The sequence below is a fragment of the Mesocricetus auratus genome, unplaced genomic scaffold (assembly GCF_017639785.1).
Source record: "Mesocricetus auratus isolate SY011 unplaced genomic scaffold, BCM_Maur_2.0 Super-Scaffold_100008, whole genome shotgun sequence".
NCBI classification, from domain to species: Eukaryota; Metazoa; Chordata; class Mammalia; order Rodentia; family Cricetidae; genus Mesocricetus; species Mesocricetus auratus.
The window spans coordinates 70,929,005-70,955,893 of NW_024429192.1; the positions used below are offsets into that span (position 1 = coordinate 70,929,005).

General features: G+C 41.2%; 1 protein-coding gene across 8 annotated transcripts in view; it reads right to left on the reverse strand.

Moving 5' to 3' along the window:
- B3gnt5 (UDP-GlcNAc:betaGal beta-1,3-N-acetylglucosaminyltransferase 5) overlaps positions 1-26,889 on the reverse strand; it is a 75,393-nt gene that overhangs the window by 36,311 nt on the left and 12,193 nt on the right. For 5 of the 8 annotated variants that reach the window (XM_021231517.2, XM_040751107.1, XM_013118760.2 and 2 more), the window contains 5 exons: positions 25,007-26,205; positions 15,501-15,755; positions 12,812-12,852; positions 10,122-10,287; positions 8,217-8,364 (listed from right to left, as the gene is read on the reverse strand). In XM_021231517.2, coding sequence (XP_021087176.1) covers positions 10,132-10,287; positions 12,812-12,852; positions 15,501-15,755; positions 25,007-25,922 — 1,368 coding nt within the window. In that variant the 5' untranslated portion in view covers positions 25,923-26,205 and the 3' untranslated portion in view covers positions 8,217-8,364; positions 10,122-10,131. Of the gene's footprint in view, positions 1-8,216; positions 8,365-10,121; positions 10,288-12,811; positions 12,853-15,500; positions 15,756-21,211; positions 26,206-26,889 lie in introns of those variants that run through there. The other 3 variants (XM_040751109.1, XM_040751108.1, XM_040751110.1) reach the window with 3 other exon arrangements.

Sequence of the window (26,889 nt, forward strand, 5' to 3'; positions counted from 1 at the left end):
CCACAGACCAGTGTAGAGAAACTGTAGTATACAGACTCACTGGATTTCACGTAGCCATAAAGCAAAATGAAATGTCTTTGTAGGGAAGTCGATGCAACTGGACATTATTGTAAGCAAAATAAGCTGGACTCAGAAAGATGTATACTGTGTTTTATTTTTATGTGAAACCTAGATTTGAAACTCTGTGTGTGTGTGTGTGTGTGTGTGTGTGTGTGTGTGTGTGTGTATTCGTAATAGTTTGCTATAGTGTTAGAAAGAGGGTCATGAAACAAGGGAGATATTGTTAGGGAAGTGTGAGATAGGGAGGCAATGGAATGCATGTGTGCTGTTCAGCATTACTCTCTAAGCCAAACAAATGGCATCTTGGGGCATTCAGCTATGTCAGTTTGCAAAAGATCTTGTTGTCTGTTGACGGTCCATTACCTGAGTATCTACCTGCTCTCTGCCCCCTGTTGTATGCAACTTTGACTTAGCTGCAGGTGATCTTGGAAAGAGATATAGACTCTAGTCGCTAGAGTATATAGGCTAGGGAGTATATAGCCTATATAGTCTCTGCCTATGTGGCTATTGGGGACAAAGATCAAAGATGTGAGGTTGAGAGGAATCAGGAATTTCCTAAGTCTTACTGTGATGTACAGACTTCCTTCCTCAGAAAATGAGCTGTAGGTAGTGTGAATGCCAAAGTGTAGGGCTAGAAAAAGATGTTCAGTGTCCATGTGCACTAAGATGACCACTTGGCTTGGTTCACAGAACCATGGGATTATTGTTAACTTTCAGTGTATGCCAAATTACCATCTGTGACTTTGGAACCAAATCCAAAGTTCTCAAGAATACAAATCTAGCCTAGGCTGTGCTCATTTGACTTTGTATCCTGGGTATTGTGGCTCAGGGAAACGACATCTAACTTAGTCTAGCTAAGGAAAGGACTCAAATGCTGGATTTACTTGAAAGCAACCTTCCTTTGTTACAGAGCCCAAGTCTTCATGTTAAGAGAGGATAGAGTTGCTTCAGCGGTATAAATGTTTTCATGCCAAACAAATTGCTACCCATCTCAGTAATTAGACCCGGCCACAGTTGCGAGTTAGGGCAAGTGCAAATAGAGGAAGGTAGCCATTGATATGACTGTGAGAATGTTTTCATGCTCAACTAGCAGTTATGCTTTTACTTCTAGGCTGCATACTGAGCTTGAGGCTGAGGCTACAAAGGAAGGCTCTGTTTCAAAAGAAAGAAAAGGAAGGAAACACAGACCTATGTGAACACACATGCAGGTGATACTTAATGTGGAATCATGTTTTCATTTTGTTCTTGAAATATTATTAGCTCAAATGGAAGAAATACAAAAGGCCTTCAACTTGTTTTCACGCATAATCACCTGAAGCTTAGTCTGTATCTATAACTATGACAATTTGAGAACAAGTTTTGTAAGGTACTTTTTAATAAACTTCCATTTTTGGTTCAAGTCTCTGGTTTTCACTTTCCTCATGGAAGCTTTGTAGTTGGGTTCTCCTGTTTTCCCTCACCCAGTTCCCTCTTGATGTCCTTGCTTCTTCTCAACTGACCCCTCCCCACGCAGCAGAATTTTAGAATCCCAGTTTCCTCTTGGTATCTATGGCATTTCAGTGCTGTTTGCCTTTGTTTTTGACAGATAATCTGTTGCACTCAATTCTAATAATCTATATACAAGTACCCTGAAACCCAGATTAATGTCTCTGTCTCTCACCCCCCCACACACACACAGAAAGAGAGAGAGAAAGAGAAAGAGAGAGAGAGAGAGAAAGAATAGATATACAGAAGTTTTCATCCTAGTTCTCTTAGAGAATAACAGGTTATGACTCTAAATCAGCAGTTCTCAATCTTTTGGAGGGGGTCAAGTGACCCTTTTACAGGGGTTGCCTATCTGACATACTGTTCATAACAGTAGCAAAATTACAGTTATGTATGAAGCAACAACAAAATAATTTTATGGTTGGAGGTCACCACAGCATGAGGAATTATATTAAAGGGTCACATAATTAGGAATGCTGGGGACCACTGTTCTAGATAGTTGCTTCTTTTTGCTCATGTAGTGTTCTAATCTGTCTACGGGTAAAGCTTTCCCTGCCTAGTTTATTGTAAGAGCAAGCAGAGGTGACGATAATTGGAGACCGTGTGAAGCATGTGGAAGAAATTAGAAACACAAGCAGCTGTAGGAGAAAGGACAGGTTGTATTTTGGTGCTGTCGTGTATGGTGAGGAAGTCCCTATAGACAATCATAGATCATTCACTTATTGTTGTTGGACACAGCAATACTTCAGTCCTATCCCCAAGGAGGTGTGTGCATAACTACTAGAAGAATAATGCCAGAAGCATAGAGTTCTGTGGAAGTCACTAAAACATGCAGGTGAGAGAGAAGGTGCAGGGGTGTCAAAGACTCTTGGGCTGCTCTGAAGGGGTCAGCTACCAAGTAGGAAAAGTCATAATGGATGATTCATTCACCAAATCAAGGGGCATCAATCACCTTAGGTCTTGTCCCTGAGGATCACATTCATGGACTGGGGGAAACCAGAAAAACCAACAGTAACTACAGCAATACTTTAGGCTGGGGCCATTGGCTAATGTTAGATCTGTTACCATACAGAACTGACAAAAGCTTTGTCCTTTCTCATGTCCCAAGAGTTATAAGTATAAAATTTGTAAAAATAATATGAATTTTTACAATTTGTATAACAGAATTAAGGAGATTCCTGGTCTGTCTTCCTGGTATGAGTCAGCATCTGATTCTAAGTCCTTATAGATTTAGTTTATTACAAATTAAGAAACATGAAGTCATCTCTTTCCAAAAAACCAGTCCCTTCTTGTTTTTTCCTATGAGTTTCTCTAACATTCTTGTATCCTTTAGACTTCCTTTGTGAGCTATTCTGACGCAGCTTCCTAGATGAGAGATTTGCTCACTAATGTGTGACTCTCTAGCCTGCAGCACATATGTCATACAAGTGCAAACACATTAGAAGTAGAACATCTCAGCCTCCACCACAGAACCAGAATAAGTATCTGTGGTGGTTGAATATGGATGGCCCCATAGACTCCTGTGTTTGAATGCTTGGCCATAGGGAGTGGCACTTTTAGGAGGTGTGGCCTTGTTGGAAGAAGTATGCCACTGTGGGGGCAGGCTTTGTGGTCTCATATGCTAAAGCTACACCTGGTGTGGTACACAGAGTCTCTCCTTCGGCTGCCTACATATCAAGGTGTAGAACTCCGAGCTCCTTCTCCAGCACATGTCTGCTCGCACACTACCATGTCCATGATTATAATGGACTAAACTCCTGAAACTGTAAGCAAGCCACCCAGATTAAATGTTTTCATTTATAAGAGTTGTCATGGTCACCATGCCTCTTCACAGCAATAGAAACCCTAATGAAGAGAGTGTTCAAAGACAAGCCTTAAATGGTTGTTATGGGCAGTACAGGTAGAGACAAAGGGTCCTAAAATATAGACAGGGCCTTGATGAACTTAGGGCGTCAACACATGGACCTGGCTTGCAGCCAGCCCCTCTCTTATGAATATAACTTTATGTTGGGAATTACATAGCCTAGTCTCAGATCAGCATATGACTACCTGTCCAACAGGTTTCCTTGGGACAAGGCACCCAGGGAAATGGATTCTCTCTTGGCAAAGACCAGTAGACCACAGGACAGCTTAGGAATTTGCAAAATTCATGCAGCTCGCAGGCTCTTTCCTCTTTCATGTTGTTGATTCTTTTGGTGGACTTTAGCTTCACTTTGTTAGTCACACATGTAACACTGTAATTTTCCCTGGAAATTCTGTTCTTTCTCAAATATATCCCTCTTAGAATCAGCAGGAAGCTAATGCTTCTGAAATTTCTTATCTGGAATTGCTGACCACACCTCCTACTCCTGGGAACTTTCCTGACTCAAATTAATGGGTCTTGCTTTCATAATTGTCCTAAGGAAAAGGTAGATAGAACCACCTCGTGGAGAAGGAGACTCAGAATTGTAGTGGCAGGAAGAAATAGGTACATATGACAGAACAACACTTGGAACATCAGCCATGCCTCACAGTTCTGGAAAGGAGAGAAGGGCATGCATACACAGGGTAGGTGAGAAACCTCAGGAATACTCACAGTGCCAACTGTTGAGAGTAAGTTCCCTGGATACCAAGCATATAGAATCAGTGGTAGGATCTGATATGATCCAGTGGGGGGGGGGGATGCAATGCAAATTATGGTATGGAAAGATCTGTGGTAATGTATTATTTATGATTTATTAAAGCTTGCCCGAGGATTCAGAAAGCAAAGTCAGCCTCAAGCTATACAAGGTAGGCCCACACCTTTAATCCCAGCAGCCAGAAGCTAGGAGGAGGTGGTAAACACCTTTAATCCTAGGACTCAGGATTAAGAGGCAGATGGATCTCTGTGAGTCCAAAACCACCCAGATCTACACAAGATTGATCCAGTCCTAACAAGAAACATCTCAGACAAACATGATCTCAGCACCTGGGATCACACACCTTTAATCCCAGCACTAGAGGAGTATAAAAGATAGGAGCAGGGTCTCCAGTCGTCAGTTTCATTCACTCTCAGGATTCTCCAGCCATGCTGAGGAGAGGCAGCAGGATCAGCCCATTCAGCCTGAGGTATTGGTAAGAGGTAGTGACCAGCTGTTTCGCTTTTCTGATTTTCAGCTTGAAATTTGAACCCCAGTATCAGTCTCTGAGTCCTTTTGTTTATCATGTTACAAAGATCCATCTTTATCATACTCAGGAACTTATATTGGTAGAAGAGGTAAGGTATGGTCTTACGGGGAAAAAGAGTACCTTATCAAAGTCTGTCTTTTACAGAGAGATTGAGACATGGGACACTCTTGTAGAAAAGGGAACTGTATAAGAGCATATCTTACACACAAGAAGAAATTGTTTGGGCTAGAATATTGTTGTCCTTAAAGCATTATGGCAATGTCTATTACTTTTTAACTTTGTGACTGCAAGCAGCTGCCAGCTGACATAAGTGCTACAAGAACAGGGTGTGTCTGGCTCGATATTTAGTTAAGACCTGCAAAAATACTGAACTCTCTGTCTAGAATAAGGGGGTGGGAAAGTGTATTTGGGGACACAGAAAGGGGGGGCAATGGGTGCTTTTATAGTGACTGTGATGTTTTTTCTTAGAAGTAAAAAAATAGGAGCCAATGTTAAAACTGTTCCTATAAGCCTGGTAGAAAAAACTCTGTTAAAGTATGCATAAAGATGGCTCACGCTATCAGATGATATGGAGAAATCCGTGTTTTAGTTAGCTGTCTCGGATTGGGGACCTAATGATGTTGGCAGTGCAGGGATGACACTGAGAGCCCCTGGGATTCCCTGGGGTTCTTTGGAGACAAGTGCTAGGGACAGTTCCCACTCAGGATGTGCAGTGGCTGGCTTCTGGAGCACTGACTGAGCCATGAAGTCAGCATGTTCCTTCCTCACAGCCCCAAGCCTGGGGCATGCATCCTGGCTGTTTACATCATTCCATTGTCAGAGGGATTTTAATGTCAATGAAATACCGTTGTTCTAGAAACAAATGGATTAGCAGCATTAGCTGGCAGCCAGCGCTGGTGCTGAGCTTGCTGGAGGGTCAGCTGCTGCTTCCTACTTCATTCTCCTCTATTGTCACCGAGAGGGTTCCAGCTTACTGTTTTCTGCAGATCTAGACATCATGTGGTAGGAGAGTGTTTTCATTGTATGCACTGAAGCATGATGCCCTATTAGTTTGGAAATTTAATAAAAGGCTGGATTCTATAGGGAAGGGCAGTGGAACAGCCTCTGGACTGGAGAAATTTAGGTTAGGGGGTGGAAGTATGCATCCAGGAGTCCCTCCCTAGTAACAGGAAGGGACCGAGGGATGCAGGGAGAACTTGGTGGTTATTGTCTGATTTGATATGTTAAATAGGCATCTTAACCTTTTGTCCTAACAGTAAGGACCAGGTTTATCTGACTAATGAACTACCCTGTGTTCAATTTGGGTACCTAGCAGGCAAGCCTATAAAACTACCAACTGCATTTCTTAATAATGGACCAGGTCTTAGAAGTATTTTTCTCCTCCTGAAAATGTAGCAACTATATTCAGTGGAAAAGGTAATAATGCATGACTAATTTTTCTAATTTAGTGATTTCTCTGAGAAGAAAGCACATGTAGAATTGGTTTGGGTTTGTCTACCTCATAGCTTTATTGACAGTGACCCCTGTGTTTGTATGGTAAAATACATCTACCTAGAGTGGCTTACAGGCTATGATCTGACTGTTCCAGTAATGGCTATCTCCTGATGGAATGTCCAAGAGCCAGATGTCTCATCTCGTCTTTGGTATACATCAGAATCCCCCGTAAGTAGGCTCTGATATAGTGGTTTTCAATCCTTTAGTACAGTTCCTCATGTCCACATTCTAGAACCTGGTGCTCCCTGATCCCCTGCCTCATATGACAAGTTTCCATCACTGCCACTATCACCATCACCATATTTTCCCTATGTACCTGCTCCATATCCCCTCTATAAAGGCCGCCATCATCACCCAGTCTGCTGCTGACTCCGTCTCCATCTCCATCTCCACTCAGAGGCAGCAATTTCACATCCTCCTCCTCCCCAATAAAAGTCTGTTGTGTTGTGATTTTTGTGGTATTCCTTGGCCCGGGATCTCCAAAACACTTTCAGAGACTGCCCCCACCCCCAAACATAAAATTATTTTAGCAGCTACTTCATAACTGTAATTTTGCTACTGTTATGAATTGTAATGTAAATATTTTGGAGATTGAGGCTTGCCAAAAGGGTCATGACTCACAGGTTGAGAATCACTGCTTTAATCCCAGCAAAGGAATGGACTTGCCAGCATGAGTGAGGGCAAGCAGGCAAAGAGTAAAGGTTTCCTTCTCCCATACCTTTATGTAGTCTGCCACCAGAAGGTGGGTCCCAGGTTTAAGGCGGATGATCACATCTCAAATGGTCCAGATTTAGGATGGGTCTTTCTACCTCAAATGATCCAATCAAGAACAGTACCCCACCGGTGCACCCAGCAGCTTGGGTTTTAATGAATTCCTGAAGTGTTTTTTTTTTTCCGAATTTGTCAAATGCAGATGGACTAGATGTTTTCTCAGTTTGCCAAATGGAAATGACTAGACATTGTTAATGTGTTTATTCCCTGTATATATTGTATATACTTATTATACTTATTCTATAAAGTCTTTTTTGTGTTAGTTATAGCCTTCATTTTGTATTAGACAATAAAAGGGGATTTGTGGTGATATTTATGATTTATTAAAGCTTGACTGAAGATCAGAAAAGCAAAGCAGCTGGCCACTAGCTCTTACTGCTGCCTCAGGCTGAAGGGGCTGATCCTGTCTCCATGAGCTCTCACAAAGCTGCAGACAGCTGCCTCTCCTTAGTGTGGCTGGAGAATTCTGAGACTTCAATGTCTTCCTATCCTCAGTGTGGCTGGAGAAAGAATGCCAGCTCTAAGAGCCTGTTCCTGCCTTAAATACTTCTATGAGTCCTAGGATTAAAGGTGTGTGGTCCTAAGTGCTGAGATCGTCTTTGTGTGAGCTGTTTCTCTTTAGGATTGGATATATTTCATGTAGCTCAGTGTGGCCTTGAACTAACAGAGATCTGTCTACCTTTCAATCCTGAGTCCTGTGATTAAAGGTGTGTACCACCACTGCCTGATGTCTATAGTTTGAGGCTGGTTTTGCTTTCTAAATTCTCAGGCAAGCTTTAATAAATCATTAATAATGTATCACCATAAATTCCAGATGTATTCAAGATGTCAAAGAAGAATAGCCCTCACAACTATAAACTTCATTCTGTCTCTAGACAGTTTCTTCCTGTGCAGGCTGCTTATAGACCCCATAGGATCTTTGAGCTCAGAGGGCCCTGAGCTCTTGTCTCATTAAGTGCATAAGGCACTGTGCTTCTTTTCAAAAGTTAGTATGTGGTATGAAGCAAGAATCACTCCTTGTCTTCCTACCAGTTTCAAGCACAGCCTGCTATTGCCTTGAATGACACTGTGACAATCTTGGACACTGCCAAGGAGTACACGTTGCTCACCACCAAGGAATTCTGAAACCAGTTTGAGTTGATCTAAAGGGATGAAGGAGAGGGACTTGACCTGTTGCCTAGAAAGATACCTATAGGGTTTATTGACCAGTTTAGTTACTGTTTTATTGCTATGAAGAGACACCATGACCTTGACAACTCTTAGGAAAGAAAGCATTTAATTGGGACTTGCTTACAGTTTTAGAGGTTTAGTCCATTTTTTTCTCATGGCAAAGAGCATGGAGGGAAGCATGGTGGCATGCAGGCAGACATAGTGCTGGAGAAGGAGCTGAGAGTTCTACATCTTGATCTGTAGGTAGAGAGAGAAAGGAGAGAGCCTTGGCCTGCATGGGCTTTTGAAACCTGAAAGTCCACCAGTCCCGAGTGATATACTACCTCCAACAAGGCCACACCTACTTCAACAAGACCATACCTCTTTATTTTGTTCTAATCCTTCTCAAATAGTGTGACTTTCTGGTGGTTAAGCATTCAAATATAAGAGCCAGTGGGTGCCATTATTACTCAAACCACCACATCCAGGATAGAGTAAACAGTCTAAGAAGCGATATGTTCTCAGGTGGGCTTTTAGTCACCTGGCCCAAATGCCGTGATAAACTGACCTTCATGGTCTGTTCCAAATGTCAGGCATTCATTTCTCTTCATGTACCTAAAATTTTACCAGTCCTAGTTTTTAATCCAGTACATCAGCTTGCATAAAACATGCAATCTGCTATGACATCTAAGAAAATTAGTTTGTTTTTTTTTTAGAAAAGCTGTATGTTTGTCTTAAAAAATTACAGAAAACTAGCTCAGGGATAATTGTAATACTAGGGGTATCTCGGTGAAAGGGGATGAGTGTGTGTTTAGGTTAAAGGCCATCAGTGATTCTCTCTATAATGATTAGAATGTTAGGAATTTCCTTTGGACCATTCTCCTTGGATGTTCATTCCTGCGTGGTGCCCAGATGGTCCCAGTTTGTGGTCTCTCCTGGAGTCAGGTGTTGCCCCAAGTAAACTGAAACTTCAGGCCTACTTCTGGCTGGTCTCCACTGAGCCTGGGCATGGCAGCAGTGCAGCCAAGTGGTGTGTATGAAGCTGCCCTGGCCTCCACAGTTTGTGAGGCACGTGGCAATTAGGATTGACCACACAAGTTTTGTCTTTCTAATATGCTCGATGTATTCACACAAACATACCCTATACTTGTAATCCCACCAATCGACAATATGACCACTAACACAGTTTAAAGCCAATTTTGAAGTAAGCTTTAATTAAATACTGGCCAGGAGGATGGACTCTGGTCAGGTCCATCTCTGGTTCCCCAGAAATATGGTCCCAGTCACAGTTTGCAATGGTTTAAGTTTCCCATCTGGTCTAATCAGGACCAAGTATACATCCTGACATGTTTCCTACCTACATTCAGTCAGGGGCAAGCATACATCCTGACACATTTCCTGCCTGTGAACCTCCCCCTCCCCCACATGCACAACCAGTGCAGATGGATCAAACAAACTTGTTTAGTGGAGTGAAAACGTGTGACTTGTTATTTCCCATAAACAATAGCCTCCAGTGTTTCAGGAATTATCTGTCCTTGGGCAAGGGGCTTGCTCAAGAGGCAACTTTTTGTTTAATGGATCTCTTAGGGATAGTAATTAGAACTTAAAATGTAACTGTTGTAAGGACCCAGGCATTATGCTAGCCTTTCCCATCACCTGTCACCTGGCAGAATACACTCAGGAAGAACCCCGGCTAGCCCAGGCTCCTATGGCTGCTATGTCACTATGTAGTCTGCATGAGGGTACAAAGGGCCTTTAAGAGAAAAACCCCACCCACTTCTGCACTCTTTCCTGCTGCTCCTCTGAAAGGGCAGTTAGGACTTTTCTTGTTTCTCCCTTCCTCCCCCTCTCTCTCCCTGTCTTCCTCTTCCGTCCATCCCCCCACCCCTTTCTAATAAAGCCTCTCCCTTAGGCTCTGTCTGCCTGGTGTGTTTGTTGCCCCCCTGCCCCCCGCCCCAAAAACCGCCCCCAGTCACCCTTACACCATAATATAACATTGGTGCCCTGTCTCTTACAATACTTTATCTAACCAAGTGGGAACGGTGAGCCAGCAGAACTCCACTGGGGAATCTTCTCCAGTGAGGACACTTGGAAAGCTTGCAGGCTTGACCCACATCCACTGTGAAGTCCTTCAGCTGTGGCAGGCCAAGGAGGATGGCACTGGTGGAGGTCCAGAGGGCCCTTGAGAGCATTGGCTGGTGGTTAGCACTGACAGGCTGACATGTATGAGCTTAACCGTGGTGCTGAAAGTACTGTGGTCACTGAAACCAGAGCTACCCACATAGACTCAAGCAAGGCAGTACAGCACAATCCCAGGGGCCGCTTACAAAGTTCCAATTTTTTATCATGTATCATTTCATTGGGTGGCAGCTTTTCACTATCCGGGCTCACAGCTTAGGGCTGGTTTACTGACATTATCAGTAGCACTTGGGAGTTAGTTCATTAACTTATCAAGACTTGTTTGGGATTGGCTCTAACTGAGCAGTCACATGACTGGATCTATTAGCATATCAGTGCTAGCTTTTCAGCTCTTCCCTGAGCAGCCTGATGGCCAGCTCTTATCTTACAAGGCATTGCATTATTCTAAGTCACAAAAGATGGTTTTGAAATTACACAAAATTCTTTCACTGATGCTCCTAACAAGAGGGCAGGCCCTGAAGTGCTGAGGTACAGGAACGTCAGAATATCAGATGCACTTGTTTTAGAAAGCTAGCTTTCGATTCTGGTATGTTTGGCACATTTTTACTGCTGTGTGAAAATACTCAACACAACATAAGAAAGGTGGAAATCATAGCCATAGTGTGTGTCAATGTCTGCTCCATATGAGAGCTAACCAACTGTCCAGCCAGTGAATCTCTGAAGCTGCCCCAACCGAGCTCATTGAAGAGTTCTCAGAACATGTCACAGCCCTGAGTTGCAAACCCCTGGGTTTTACCAGTTCCCAGTGAAGGAGGGCTGGTTGCATTTCAGGAATCTGAACTGTTAACATTCATGCATGGTGACGAGAGTGCATAGGATGCAAAGGCCACACTGAGGTGACATGGACCCAGAGGTCATGCCCTCAGGCTCAAGGACGTAGAGGAAAGGAAGATGCAGCTAACTGGATTTGGAACTCTTAGAATAACGGAGAATCAAAACTTCTGAAGAAGCGATTATGTGAGATGGACTCTCTGCCTGCTTGACTGAGAGGGTCACAAGAAGTGATTATATTCAGTTTTGAGACTATGTTTTCCACAAGGGAGCTGAATAAGAAAAGTGGTAGAATAATTTGTCCAGCACACATTGTGATATTTTCAAACAGAAGAACTACAGACTTATTGAGGATAGTTAAAATAAGCAGTCAGCTGTTTAAGATGACAAAAATCACAAGTAGTATTGAGGATTAGTCTAAGTCATCAAAATTAAACACTAAAAAAACTGAAGTATTTGCTAACAGTATTAATAGAAACATTAAGATCTTAAATATGAGAATCTCTGGGGGAAAATATGAAATAGGCAAAGTATGTATTTAATATCCATTTCCTCTTCTGTTTCTTGAATCATTTCCTGTTTTCAAAAAAAACCTTAGGATCCTGCTCCTGAAATCTGCCCTTCATCTATTAAGTATCTTCATGACTTGCTTTCCTCTGATTTTCTCCCTGTATGCCCCATTCCCCAGCTAAAGCTCACTGGGACTGGAGACAGGAGAGGGCCCTGTGTCAAGCTCCCAGCTGTACAAAGTAATACTGGCTTGTGGAAACATGGAGTCATTGCCCAGTTTCTAAGTGAGTGCTTCAGCAATAGCCTACACAATGGGAACAGAAAGTGGGAAAAGGAAGGCCAGGCCAGGTTGCACGGGTTAAGGTTAAGAGGAACTAATTAATTCCTCTGACTGATCAGCAGGGAATCTGGTCCCAAGATAGACACAGAAGTAGCTTCTACACTGAGAGAAAGAGGAAGAATAAGACACAAAATACTTTGAGAGAAGGGACAGAAATTAAAGAGGAGAGGGAGAGAGAAAGGGAGAGCAAGAGGGAGGGAGAAGGAGAGGAAGAGGTAGTTGGAGAGGGAGAGATGATGCCCCCCCCAGCAATTCCAACAGTAAAGAGGATCCTCCTCCTCCCAGCTCCTCCCTTTCTCACACTCTTCCTCCTCCTCCTCCTTCCTCTTCCCTTCCTCACCCTTCTCTCCTCCCTCCCCTCCTCCTTTGGCAGGATTTGATTATGTAATTCAGACGGCCTCATCCTCCCATTCTGGACTATAGGCATGTGCCAGCACACTTTAGTCCTCGTCCTCCTTTAAAAGGGTTATCTTGGGGCTGGAGAGATGGCTCAGCCGTTAAAGGCTAGGCTCACAACCAAAAAAATAAAAAAAAGGGTTATCTTGGGCATTTTGTCACAGTGGTGGACAAGGACTCACGTGCAGTGGTATCCCTTTTCTTTCTCGCTATTCTCTCATATCCACCACTTGGAAGAGGAAAATCTAATAACTATTCAATGCTTTTTCCTTAGCACACCATTTCATCTTATCTCTCATTTTCAGTGAATTTATATAGTTCATCATTTGATTTACAAGTGCAAGGAAATGCTTAGCCTTTAACATTCTGTTATTATTGTCTGTATGTGGGTGAAGCATTCGCTGTAGTAGTTCCTGCCTTTAAGAAAGCTAACAACATGGACAATACTAATTTTTCTGTTGCAAACCAATGTCAGCCAAACAAAGTTACCTGGTTAGGGTTGGGAGGTCTTTCCTCATTTGTCTGCTTTCCTAAGAGAGAGAAAGAAAGGTTACAGAGTTGGGTGGGTAGGGAGGTGGAAAGGATCTGGGAGGAGTAGGGGTAGGGGGAAGGCTTGATTAGGTGATATTGTATAAAACTTTTCAATAGAAGTCATATGGACAGGAAATTATTCCTTAAATTATTGTGTACCACTGAGCTATAGCTGAGAGTGTTTTCTACATGTTCTTAACATCATAAAATTACTGAGCAAGAGGAAGAACCTAATTTTATTCATTCATAGATTATTCTTTATTTTTTAGGGAAGAAAAATAATTTTAATAATCAATTGAAAATTAGTTATTGATAGTTTTCAAAATATACATTAAAAAAACTGGGGAGCTGGAGAGATGGCTGAATGGTTAAGAGTACTGGCTGCTCTTCCAGAAATCCTGAGTTCAATTTCCAGCAACCACGTGGTGGCTCCCAGCCATCTATCATGGGATCTGATGCCCCACTTCCTGACATGCAGACCTATATGCAGACAGAGCACTCATAGTCATAAAATACATAAATAAACCTATTTTTTAAAGATTGATAATTTCTTCAGATAAATTAAAATAAAAAGATTTTATAAAATTCTTTCAGGCTAGGAAATAACTTGCTTATTTTTAAAAAATTGTTTTCAACTTTAGATCATGTATTCAAAATATTGGGAGAGAGAACATTCAGATTTTATAAGTTTGCTGAGAAGACATGGGGAACAATATTCGGTGTGCTGCTGAAATTGTACCTTGGCTAGTGACACTGTGAAAGAGGAGAGAGGCTGCTGTGGAGTTGGGGTTGAGAGAAATGTCTGTCCAGAGCTGACCCAGCTGCTTTCATCGAGATCCTTTCCCTTGAGGACTAAGTGATCCTAAAGGCTTCCATCTACCTAGGTGAACTTCTTGATGAGGTCATTATGAACTGCTTCCCTCTTATAACAGCAGTTCATCAAACAATCTGTCCTTCAGTGTATGCAACATGGATAATAAAAACCCAGAGACAGGTATGGGGGTTCTAGCCAAGGGTCAGATAAACAAAGCACCCGGCCACTAGTTCTACCTCAGACTGAAAGGGCCATCTGGCTACTTCCACAAATCCTCAGAATGCAATCCTAGGCTGCTGCCTCTCCTCAACATGGCTGGATAATCAATCTTCACCGGAGGCTCTTTGCTTTTTCCTTTTATACTTCTGAAATCCTGGCATTAAGGGTATGGGTTCCCAAGTGCCGAGTTCACCTTCATGTGAGCTGTTTCTCTTTAGGACTGGATCAGTTTCATGTAGCTTGTCTCTTGAGTCCTGGATTAAAGATGTGTGCCACCACCACCTGGCTCTGTGACTAGCTAGTATGGCTGCTGGGATTAAAGCTGTGTATCACCATTGCCTAGCTCTAAGGCTCATGGCTAGCTTTGCTTTCTGCACCCTTAGGTGAGTTTTAATAAATCATAAATAGTATATTGCCACAAGTGTCCTCTGGAGGCAGTTCTAAGTCAGATGGCTTCAGAGGCACACATAGCATTCCACAAGTAAGCATGGCTGCTGTGCTTTGAGGCAGTAATACTTCACAGTTCAATGAGGCTCAAGAGTAGCTACCAGAGCAAGCAAGCAAGCATCATCAGTGCCTTGTCTAGAGTCAGTATTCATGGTCTACTACTTAACAAGAGAGCTTTGACTTAACTAAGCTCTCTTCCTCAGAGCTTTCAGGAAGTATAGTTCAAGTTTCCCCCAACAGCTACAGTTCAGTCTTAATCTCAAAACTAGTGGTACCCATCATGGTGTTTTAGATCATAAGCAGATAGTGGTACCCATCATGGTGTTTTAGATCATAAGCAGATAGTGGTACCTATCATGGTGTTTTAGATCATAAGCAGATAGGTGCTTCATAGCCATTATCATACATCTTTCATCCCATCTTGAAAGCAGATGCCTAGAAGAGTGACTTGAAAAATATCTCATGGCTCCTGAGAAATATGAGTCCATGCTGTCACACAGCAGGTAGCTACTGTCTCGTGATTGCTAAGGGCTTGGCGGTATTTCACTTTATCCTCGAAAAGTAGGTATTCAAGGGCAGCCAGATGTCCACTTTTGAATCTTTTCTTGTACTAAGAATTTTAATAGATTACCTCTAACCCTCTGTACTAGTCCAGTGATAGATGAGATAACTAAGCTATAGAACTCTTGCCCCCAATTACTTTTAATTTAGAAGTTATCCAAGATTTTCCACAAAGGGTCTCTCTCATCCAAGTTTGTGCTATTTCCATTTGGTAGGAATGCTTCCAATAGCAGTTCCCAACAGTGATTGCAAACTAATTTGGTATGTTGACTGGAATTTAAAATTAAATAGGGCCTGGTGATAGGTCTGGAATCTAAAATCTGAAATTTGGGAGTCTGAGGCAGGAGGACTAAAAACAGCAAAAATATAAGATCTACCTCAGCTACAGTATTGTGAGTTCAAGAGAGTCAGATCTGGGTGGAGAGGGAAGTTGTGGAATGGCTATCTGTGTGCCTTGTGGGCTATTGTGAAAGTTGCTGTATTAGCTTGTTCTTTCTGCAGGCTCCTTTGAAAACGGTCCCACACATCACACAAGAGCCTCTTATTATGTGTCTTAGTACATTAAGCTTGATTGGGAGAGAAGTTTCCTCCTGGTCCCCATCTCACCTGTCTGGCATGGAGCAGCAGCAGTAGTAGCAACACAGGATGACACAACTGTGCCAAGTTTTTCTGCAAGCCTAAGAGGGCATCTGCTGAATGATGAAGCCTGTACATCAGTGTAAAAACCCGTGAAATTCTGTCTTCTTGAGCATACATGAACTCGTATCACACGTGAACACACACCAATAGAAATTTCAGCATGGATGAGGAACTGGGTCCTAAGAGCCCACCATAGCTGAGCAGCTACTGGGAGGTTGACAGCTGTTGAGGAATAGAAAGTCATGTTACTTTGGGGGTGGCTGCTGATAGGTTGCCCATGCCCCACTGAATGACCCTATATCCATAAGCACATGGACAGCACTGATTGAACTCAAAGGATTATTAGTTATAAAACTAAAAGTAGACATGGAGTTGGTGCTGAGGTATCTGGGTGAGAGTAGCAGGGGTGGGTATGATCAAAATACACTTCATACATGTATAAAATTTTCAAAGAAGTAAAAAAAACATAAATATAAATATACATAAAGCTAAAACAAGATGAAGAACTTGCTATGTTGCTCAAGGCAAAAAAAAATCAAATCCCAGAACTGTTAGTATTACATGAATTATTGCTTTTTAATATTTTAAAAGGTTCTTAGTTCCCAAGATATTTAATTTATATTTATTTAATACTATTTCTGGTGAATGGTATGTGAATTGTAGGTAGCTCAGAAAACCTGTGCAGGGAAGGTAAAAACCCCAAACAAAACTTCCTTATACACAAAATCATGAGTCTATTCTAGTGGCAAGTTAGTTGTGTGACTTCTGTGTTAGCTTGCTTTTCTACTGCTGTGATAACATTACCAAGGTGACTAATGGGAGAAAGGATCCATTTGTGCTCTGGTTCCAGAAGACTAAGAGCCCATCACCATCAATTGCAGTGGGAAAATATGGCAACAGGCAGGCCCACATGATGGCTGCAACATCTTTAACTTCAGGCAGGAAACAGAAAGTGAACTCAAACGACTTCTGCCATTTCTTTAAACTTTCAAAGTTTATCTCCAGTGCTGTACTTCCTCCAATAAGGATGTCTCCCAAACAACGTCACCAACTGAGGTCTAAGTATTTAACATCTGTACCAATGGGTCATTTTCATTCAAACTGCCACATTCTACGTTCTGTCCCCCATAAGCTGTTAGCCATTTCATAACTGCTTAAAAACCCAAAATCTTTTCTGAGAATTCAGGCAATATCTTAGCTGTAACCCACTGTAAAATCAAAAACCAAATCACACATTTCTAACACATCATAGATTAGACTATACAGTACCATTCCAGTGGGGAAAACGAGAGTACAGTAAGGAAATACTGAACCAAAGCAAGACCAAAACCCAGCAGAGCAAATGCCAAATTGTGTGTGTGGCTCCGTGCAGAAGTGAGGGGGGTTAGATGACTATGCCCTTTTGACTTTGCTGCCTGCAACATATATTTTTCTCTTGGCCTGGTTCTGTGTGTACCACTCCTTGGCAGATAACCCACAGTTTTGGCATCTCCTACATCTCGGGGTCTCAAATTCAAACCAGACTTCACTCCTACAGATGTGACCTCTCGGGGACTCCAGGCAAGGATGCCCCTGCCACACATGTGGCCTCAGCAGATCTCTGAAACCACGGGCAAAGATTCCACAACCCCTTTACTCATAAATCCTTTGTGACTCTGAAGCTAGCACTTTGTAGATGACACTGCCAAGTTTGCGGGCTACCTTGGGATGGCCCCTGGCCCCTGAGTTATGTTTGCACCAGCTGTTGTTTGTTGTTCTTTTCTCAGAAAGAGAAAGTTGGAATGCCAACTGGCTGGGTCTTGCCTGAGGGTGCTCTTCCCAGCATTTCACCACAGGTCAGGCCTCCCTTAATCTCTTTATCTCTTTACAAACCTTGGCCACAAGGATTTTTTCCATCACATTTTTTCTTTTTGGTTGTTGCAGACCTGCTTAGAAGTGGTAACCTATAAACATGTAACAAAGCCAATATTGGGCTGTCTTGAGTCCCCCTAAGCCAAAGAATTCAGTCCATTACTTTAAAAGTTAGCCTTAGACAAATTCTTAGCATAAGGAGTGGCTAATATATAGTTCCTTCTCAAACTTATTCAGTGGGGGTTTGCGCAGTCTACATTGCTCTCAGCACTGTCTTGCAGTTTTCTACTAAGACAGCCAGTTAAACCCTGCTTCCAGAATTCAACCCCTTTTCTCTAGTATCAGGGTCCCAAGCCCTCTCCAATCCTCTAGAAATGGCATGATCAGGCCAGTCACAGCAGCTCCCACTCCTGGTGCAGCTTTAGTAATGCTCATCACAAGGAGACTTCATCAGAGGAGGGGTTGAAGAATCAAAGAGGATGACCTGATCCACAGATGGTCGACATCTTTCCCTCTCACTGATTAGAACAGCATAGCCATGGTGGCAGAGATGAAGATTATTCATGAGTTCAGTTACATGAACTTTCACTCACTACAGCTGACCTAGCTAGAGCTACTGAGTGCCAGACCCGCTAGCAGCAGAGACCAACATTGAGCCCCCTATATAGCACAATTCCCTGGGGGTGAACAGTCATCAACCTAGTAAGATTGACTATATCGGACTGCTCCCTTCATAGAATGAGCAACACTTTGTCCTTATTAGAATAGATATTACATTCGGTTATTGATTTGTCTTTCCTGCACATAACGATTCTGGCAAAACTGTCATCAGTGGACTTAGCCATCATCATGGTATTCCACATATATTGTTTCTGACCAAGGAACTCAGTTCGCAGCCAGAGAAGAAGACATTAGGCCCATGTTTATGGATTCTATAGTCTTATCATGTTCCCCACCATCGTTAAGCAGCTGGCTTGACACAATGGTGGAATGGTTACAGTGCCAGCTATGGGGCAGGAACGTGGAAATCTGGGGCTGGGTTCTCCAAATGTGGTATATTCTTTGAATCAGTGTCCAATATATGACACAGTTTCTCCCATAGACAGGATCCAAGAATCAATTGGTACTATTTATCGCCAAGTGACACACTAGAAATTTTTTTTAAGAAACAATGATTATAGTTGACAGGAGTATTTCTTCCCTGTTTTTTGTTAAGGAGCTGTTTGTACATGCATATACACATATCTTACTATAATATCTATATTTTCTTTTCTCTATTTAACATCAATTGAGATAAAATCAGTCATTAAATGTAAATCTATCTATATGTTTACATTCAAATCAGAAGACATTAAAAAACTAAGCAAGGGATTTTGCCACCTATTCTAAAATATATAAAACATTTGTAGTAGGATGTAGAATAGTTATATCCTATTAGGTGAAATTATGACCTGGTTATTGCTTTCCTTTGGAAATAAAGCATGACATAAGACGATGTGATTGTGTATCAAACTGATAAAGAGTAGACTTGTGATGGCTAATCTTGGTTGTCAAATTAACTACATCTGGATTCAGCTAAAACCTAAACTGTTAGGCATAACTGTGGACTATTTTCTTAATTTTCAGATTATCTGAACCAGGAATATCTACCCTAAATCTGGTGTGTGGGATTTGAATGAGAATGGCCCCCATAAGCTCATAGATTTGAATGCTTGGTCATGGGGGAGTGGCACTATTTGAAAGAATTAGGAGGTGTGGCCTTGTTGGAGGAAGTGTGTCATCAAGGGTGGGCTTTGAGGTTTGAAGAGCCAATGCCAGGCTCAGAGTCTTTCTGTTCCCACTGACTGTGGACTTGAATGTAGAATTCTCAGCTATCATGTCTACCTGCAGCTGCCATGTTTCCCACCATGAGGACAATGGACTGAACCTCTGAGACTGTAAACTATCCCCAACTAAATGCTTTTCCTTTCTAAGAGTGGTTGTGGTCACGGCGTCTGTTCACAGTAACAGAACACTGTATAAGACATGGTGGCAGTCCACATAAAAGGACATGGATGGATATAACTGTGCCTCTCTGTCTCCTTGCCCTCACTCTCGCTAGCAAGTTTGTCTATCTTGTTTCAGAGGCTTTCCTTTGCCTCTGAAGTATCAACATCTTCAGGAGTCCTGCATGGACTGAAGCTCAGGAGCTCTTAGGAATTCTCTAGGACTTCAGTGAGAGATTGGAATTGCTGAGACTGTGACCAGCAGGCACTGGATTCTCAGCTTTCTGCTGTGAGACAGCCATTGTTGGACTACCTGGACCATGTTCTGTAAGCCAGCCTAATAAATTCCTTTACTATATATATTCATTCTATCAGTTATCTTCCTTTAGAGAACCCTGACTAATATAACTTTTGAATTACTTTTATCCCAAGGGTTTATGATCGGATCTTAACAAGTTTCCCCGAAATGACTTCTTACCTTATATTCATTCACTTTTAAGTTATTTCAAGTAAAAACAGAGTGCTGTTTTTTAACTAAGATGTATCCCTGGCGCTGCAGAGGGGGCAGAGTAAACAGAGCTCTTGCTGTGCACCTATGAGGAGGACAGGAGTTACATCCCATGTAATGCTGGATGCTGTAGTGGGCACCTGTAATTCTCATCATGCCTAAGGCAAAATGTCGGAGACAGATAACGGAGCATTCAAGAAACTTGTGAGCTAGCACTGTAGTATACAGTATACAGTATACAGTAATGAACAAAAGGTCCTCTCTCAAGTTTTGAGCAAGGCAGGAATACTAGCACTGAAGACAGTCTCTGAGCTCCATGTGTGCTGCATGCCAGCACTCACAGACATGAACACTCACATTCACACACACACACACACACACACACACACACACACACACACACTATAGACATCATACATGCACATATAAACTAGTAAATTAAAACAACAAAACATATCCCTTGAGTTAGAGTGAACAGCCCAATTTGAGAATTTCTGAACGTAATATGTGAGTGGCAGGTCCTCCAAGAAGCACTACTTGGCAGTGATATGGTCTGTTGTTTTCCACAAACGAATTTATCTTTTGGGATTTTTCTACCTTGAAACATATACCTTTTATAATTGTAAAAGTCTTAGTTAAATGTTATGCTGGATAGTTTTATATCAACTTGACATAAGCAATAGTCACCTGAGAGGAGGGAACCTCAATTGAGAAGATGCCCCCATAAACATTGGGCTGTAGGCTAGCCTGTAGAGTATTTTCTTAATTAGTGACTAATGGGGGAGGGCCCACCTATTGTAGGTTCTATAAGATTCTAGGTTCTATAAGAAAGCAGGCTGAGAAAATCATAATCACCAAGCCAGTAAGCAGCAGCCTCCAGGTTCCTTCTCAGTTTGAGTGTCTGTCCTGATTTCCTTTAATGATGAACAGTGTTGTGGAAGTGTAAGCCAAACAAAGCCTCTTCTCCCCAGTTGTTTTGGTCATTGTGTTTCATCACAGCAATAGTAACCCTGACTAAGACACACATGTTTAGTTAGTTGAATTATTGTGTTGATTTATAGTAGACCATTAAATCATGAAAAACATGAAGCAGTTAATGAAAAATGTATGCTCTTGTGAAAACTTACAGAAAAATTCGCCAAATTCATCAGGAGATTAAAGAATCTACAAGGCTGTTGTGCTTTACCATCTTACATGTTAGATCACCAGTGTTAGCTATATTATTTAATATGAATTTCCTTATTGACTCTTGATAGTCTAGATTGACAAGTAACTGATAAAAAGTTATTGGTGCTTAAGTTATAGACACACGCTTAAGTTATAGACACAGTATGTCGGACGCTGAAATATTCAGATTTTATTTCATAAATTGCAAAGTTTCAGGTACTGTAAGCAAATGTTGACATCAGAAAATACCTATGAAGGGCTCTGAATAATATTTTCATAGGTGATATTTTGCCAGAACATTCTAGGCAATTGGATATGGAATCTCTACTACCAGAATTTACACTAGCCAAGGGGGAAAATAGTGAACAATTAGTAGGCCTTGCCACAGGTGTGGCTGTGGCTCTAGAAGGCAGATGTGGAAGGTTTCAGGCTGTGTCTCTGCACAGAGAGAGACACGTAGATAATTAGAGGAAATGGGGGCGGTCAAGAGGGGCAATGCAGAGAGGACTGGAAGTGTGTCATGCCTCCCGTGGGGCCTGGCAGGGAGAGAGGTGCCCACCTGAGATCTGCAGTGACCTTGTAAGGGTCGTCAGCACAGACCTGCTTCTTCCAGATTCTTACAACTAGGGCTTTATGGAACATTCACCTTTGTCTGCATGAGACAGAGGCAGTGCTCTTGACAAAGGAACGCAGCACCACCAGGGACCGAAAGTAAAGGAATCTGTGATGGCATCAGCAGTGGGCAGAGTAAACTTTACAGGGGATAAAGAGATGAGGCTCTAAAGCCAGGTGCGAGAGTTTAGGTTCCGCATTAGAGGCAGCATTGGAGGTGTAGAGCAAAGGGACAGTGTGAGGAAAGCTAACTAAATCTTGTTCTGGAACAGATACATAATTCAGACACATGTCCTTTCCAATCAGTAAAAAACAGTGAGGGAGACATCTAAAGCTCTCTTATTATCATGGAAGAAGGGCACATTCAGAGATCATAGGGCCCATTCTCAATGTAGCTATGATGTCCAGGTAAACCGCAAAAATTCACTTTAAGTAATGAGTCCTTCCAAGTGATAAAATATCTTTGGTCCAAACTACAGATAAATCCAGGCATGTCTTCCAAGTACAAAATTCTGCTACACCTGAATGATGCAGATACTTCCAAATTCCTTTTTGACTCAGCTAATGAATGGAGTCTAACCTCTTTAACTGGCATGACTAGGTTGCATGTTCTTTATTTCATGCCATTATGAATAAGTGATTATGAAACGGCATTTCCCCACAAGCACAGAAACAGACCTCGTCAGATAGCTTTGTAATAAAGACCTGGCAATGCTCTGAACTGAGCAGAGCAGCAATGTGAACACAAATAGGGCAATATCAAAAAGAAGGTGATTATATACAAAATAATACTCACACAGGAGTCTAAATACACATTACTGATGGTTTTTAAGTTATTTATTGGTAAGCATAGGCTTTTTAGACATTCTAATTATTTTGCCACACAAGATTGAAACTCAAGCAATAAAAATATTTAACCTTTTGATATAAAATTAATAGCTGAATAAAAGACTCAAACCAATCAAGAAGTAAGAGGTTTTTTTTAGCACTATTACTGTGTGCATAGACATTTTGACCATCTGGGCCAATAGTTGATTTTCCTTTTCTGTTTTGCTTTCCATTTTGAAAACAGCCCTGCATTTCAGCACCAAGGTTTTTCTCCTTTTAAAAAAAAGTTAGAACAGTTCTGTTTACACTTCTCAAGCCTTTGGGTCTGATGCTGGAATCATCTAACAACTCCAAAAGACAAAAAGTACCTAAACTGGTTCCATTCTATTCTAAGCAAAAATAAGAAAGATGAACGCAGTTCAAGAGAGCTCAATGAAGCAAATAAATAACAGCTTCATAACGACTGGATGTAAACAAGATCACCCCAATAGCCACAGAGAGATGATGTTTTGCAGCTGGTGGCAACTTTCATCAGCTCAAAGTTGAGACTGGGGCACATAGAGCCCAAAGCCAGCAGTTATCAAAGAGCCAACTGGTGAGGATTAACTATGAGGCTGCTTTTCAAATGAAGCTTTTGTTTTCTAGTTTCTTAAAACAAAAAAATCATCAGAAAAATCTGAACTGTAATAATCTAAAACCCTGAATCTACCATAAAAGTATCTAAGAATATTTAACACCAAATCTTGAGGTTAGTAAGAAATTACCCAAGCAGTGTAAAGAAGCCTCAAATCTCATAGTAGAAAAATTCACAAAGATTTCTGTAAACATTAAAACAAACTACCTGTAAAAACACAGGTATCATTTAGTTACTCTGAGAAATTCTTAGTTTTTCCCCCAACACCATGATAATGGTAGCTGGGCTTTCCTAACATATGCCTCTGTCCGAGGTTTGTTAATTAGCCCGTCTGCTTTTTATGAGGTCATTATTTTGGTCTGCATTGCATGTCTCCATCAATGGACGTCACTTAGTCCTTACCATGCTGGTGCACCATTGGCATTACAGCCACATTTTTTATCTTACTTTGTAAAGTCAGTATTTATTCGATCTGCCAAATCTCTGGTTACAAAGAATGCAGTTTTACTGAAACTTTCAGCCTCACTTGGTTAGTTTCTCAATGACTCTTGCTCTGCTTCAATGTTTGAAATACTGAGAAGATAATGGCTGATAGTTATTTAGCTAAATAATGGATTATTTAGACATGGTAGCACATTAAAGACTTTAAGTTAAAAGTCTGTACTTAGAACAAAATCTGTGGCCTACGAGACCTTGTTGACAAGTCGTGGGCTGATCTTAGTTATTACTGCTGTGATTTGGACTCCAAGCTAACATATTACAAGTTACAAGGAAAAGGGGCCATTATTGCATCCTCGCCTTTTCTTTCTGGGTGTGTAGTTACACCCCAGCCCCGCCTCTCCTTTAAGTTTCTTCCAATATTGTATTCCTCTATAAAAGCACTATTCAAACAACTACCTTAAGCAAAGGCCAATATTTAGTGCTTTAAAACCCATCGAATAATTCATTAAGTTAAAATCAGTTTATTGGAGTTGACAGTAATTTCTCTTTATAGAGTTTGATAATTTTAGGGAAAATCTTCAGAAAGTCCTAATGAGGACAGAGCTGATTATTTTCTCAAATTTTATATTAAAAATTAAATTTGAGAAAATATATTTTTTAGATGGTTCTAGAACGGTTTAGATAAATAGCTACAGGAATGTCAATGTTAAATGATTCAATCATAACAAGACTGTAGACATTCTCCTTTATGTCTCCATTAGATTGAAACTTTCTTCAGGTTGGTATACTTTTCTTCTATACCCCCTGCTCACCCCCGCCAAGTACTCTCTAATAAAAATAAATTGGAATGCTTGTTTCTAAAGGTATACTAATTTCTTAGAAATGTTCATTATCCATTTGTTAGGTACTTCCCCGGACCATTACTTTGATATCAAGGCATCTCAATTGCTCTCCATACCTCAAAGACATGTGGCACCGAGTAAGAACTTGAATTATGTTTTACTTTTGCTTTTGCTCATGAGCTAAGTCTACTAAAATTTGAAACCCTTGGATTAGGCATTACATTGACTAGTTTCTGTAATAGGACATGTTGTAATCCTCTGGAATTTGAAATGACCTCTTTGCTTTCAGTTCATTTCACTTAGGTTATGGAGAAACGCTTAAAGATTTCTTTTCCTTCTGTTTGGCTCAGTTACAGTGAACATAGTGCATGCAGCATTCAAGTGTTATTAAGCAAATGCAGCCCTGCAAGTATATGCACTTGTGCAAGTCAATCTGCAGAAGAGAAATATCTTAATTAACCTACAGTATATTTGACCCAAAAAACCTTCTGAGATGTTCTTTACTTTAGGATCTGTAGCCTCCATCCAGAGGGCCTGCAGATCATGTAAGTGTCCATGAGATGTCATCATCTTCTCATAGATGCAAGGATGGTAGGGAACCTTACCTCCTCCAGAAAAAAATACATGGTTCTGTGGCACTATCCCCATTTTATTGGCACAGAGGCCCATGAACACATCATCTATGTACAGGCTGGAATTCAGCATCTGTGATGCCTCATAGACTTTGGCAGCTACATCACTGGAGATGACATAGGCAGCACCAGCTGTATAGTCAGGGTAAGCTGGCCATTGGTACATTTCATAGGGAACATAGTACTTGCTTCTTTTATTCCTAATAGGAGGGCTACCACGATGAACATGACCAATCCAAAAGTCTTGAACACCAATCTGCTCTAGCCCTTGAAGGTATTCAATGAGGTTTGGCATGTGAATAAATATATCATCATCAGCAGTCATCAGGAATTTGGCATGTGGGCAAAAGGTATTCGTCCAGCTGAACTGAAGGAGCAATTTTAAAGTAAGATTGTAGAAAGAATCAACAAAATCTTGCTGAATTATATCCTTGTATACTTCATCTTCCCAATTCAGTTTCTTTTGCAGTTCTTCTCCCTTCGGTGGAGCAGGAGTTCCTAAGGCAAACAGAATTTTGATGTTGGCATTAAGTTGGGACTGAACATAATTCTCATTGCCCCACGTTTTTCTGATTGCAGAACGTCGGTCATAGTTTGCAGGGGCAGTCTTTATAAACAGTAAGAGGAGGACATCTTGAGCCTGACACTTCTCTTTGTGGTTGATCAAGTATCGGTAGTGAGGTTGCTTGGAGCTGTGCTTGACAGACAGGGAGTTATTCACAAAGTCATAGCTATTTATGAGGTATCTGTAGGAGTAGGACTTCATATGGTTCACAATGTTTTTACTGGTTGGGCCCCAGAAAGCCATGAAGCTTAATATAAAACAAGTGGCAAACAGCTGAAAAAATTTCCATCTTTTGGCTCTTCTGCCACTAACAAACATTTTCATGTTCTCCGGTCTGTTGTAAATGGCTGCTTCTTCAAGACTATAACACTTGGTATTTGTAGAATAGATGTGTTTCTTAATAAATATTGGTCATAATATGGAAAAAGGTTTCATTCCACAGAATATTCTCTTCTAGCAACATTTCTCTTGGACTGCAGAAGAATGGAGCTCTATAGAATGACGACACCGACATATCCAAGTCCGTCCACCCTGGCATTCCTCACAAAATTCCATGTATAGCCTCTTGCAGTTGCTCCATGTGGTTCTGCCTACGTGTACTGTGACCCTAACAAAAGAACAACATGCGAATGGGTCACTGAGTTACCAAAAAGAAAAAGATTACTCCTTGTTCCTTAAGCCAAATGTTACCTGACTGGTTATCACAAAATAAAAAAAATACTTTTGTATTTGTGGCATTAGAATTTAATAAGAGAAATTTAAAAAGATTGAACAAGGGATATATTTGACACAGTCTTCCTATTCAGAATCCTGACAACTTTGTCTTTTCCTACTCTTGAAGAAGGAGTTCCCACCAATAGCTATCATCTCACATATTTGCAATTTAAATGCTACTCATGTGCATATACAGTCAGGCTCTAAGTCATAGATAAAGGCAAAGCAGACACTGAAAATTAACTTCATCAGTAAAGTTCCATCGAAACTCCCCAACACTAGGAATAAGAGAAAGGATAAAAATAAACTTTCTTTTAAAAATATCAAGGTTCACAGTCAAGGAGTCAAGATTTGCTTTTCAAAAGCAAATTTCCAAATTACTTTGTAAGCTCCAAATCTGTGCAGGCAGTCTCCTTACATGTTCTTTACTATTTGGAAACTCAACAGGCACTTCATATTTAACATGTTGTAAATGGGGAAGTTGGAACTACCAAGTCTATCTTTGTGGCCAGGGACTGTGACCACTAATGGACTGTTAATCACTTACTGTCTGGTACTGTATCATTCATCTTACCAC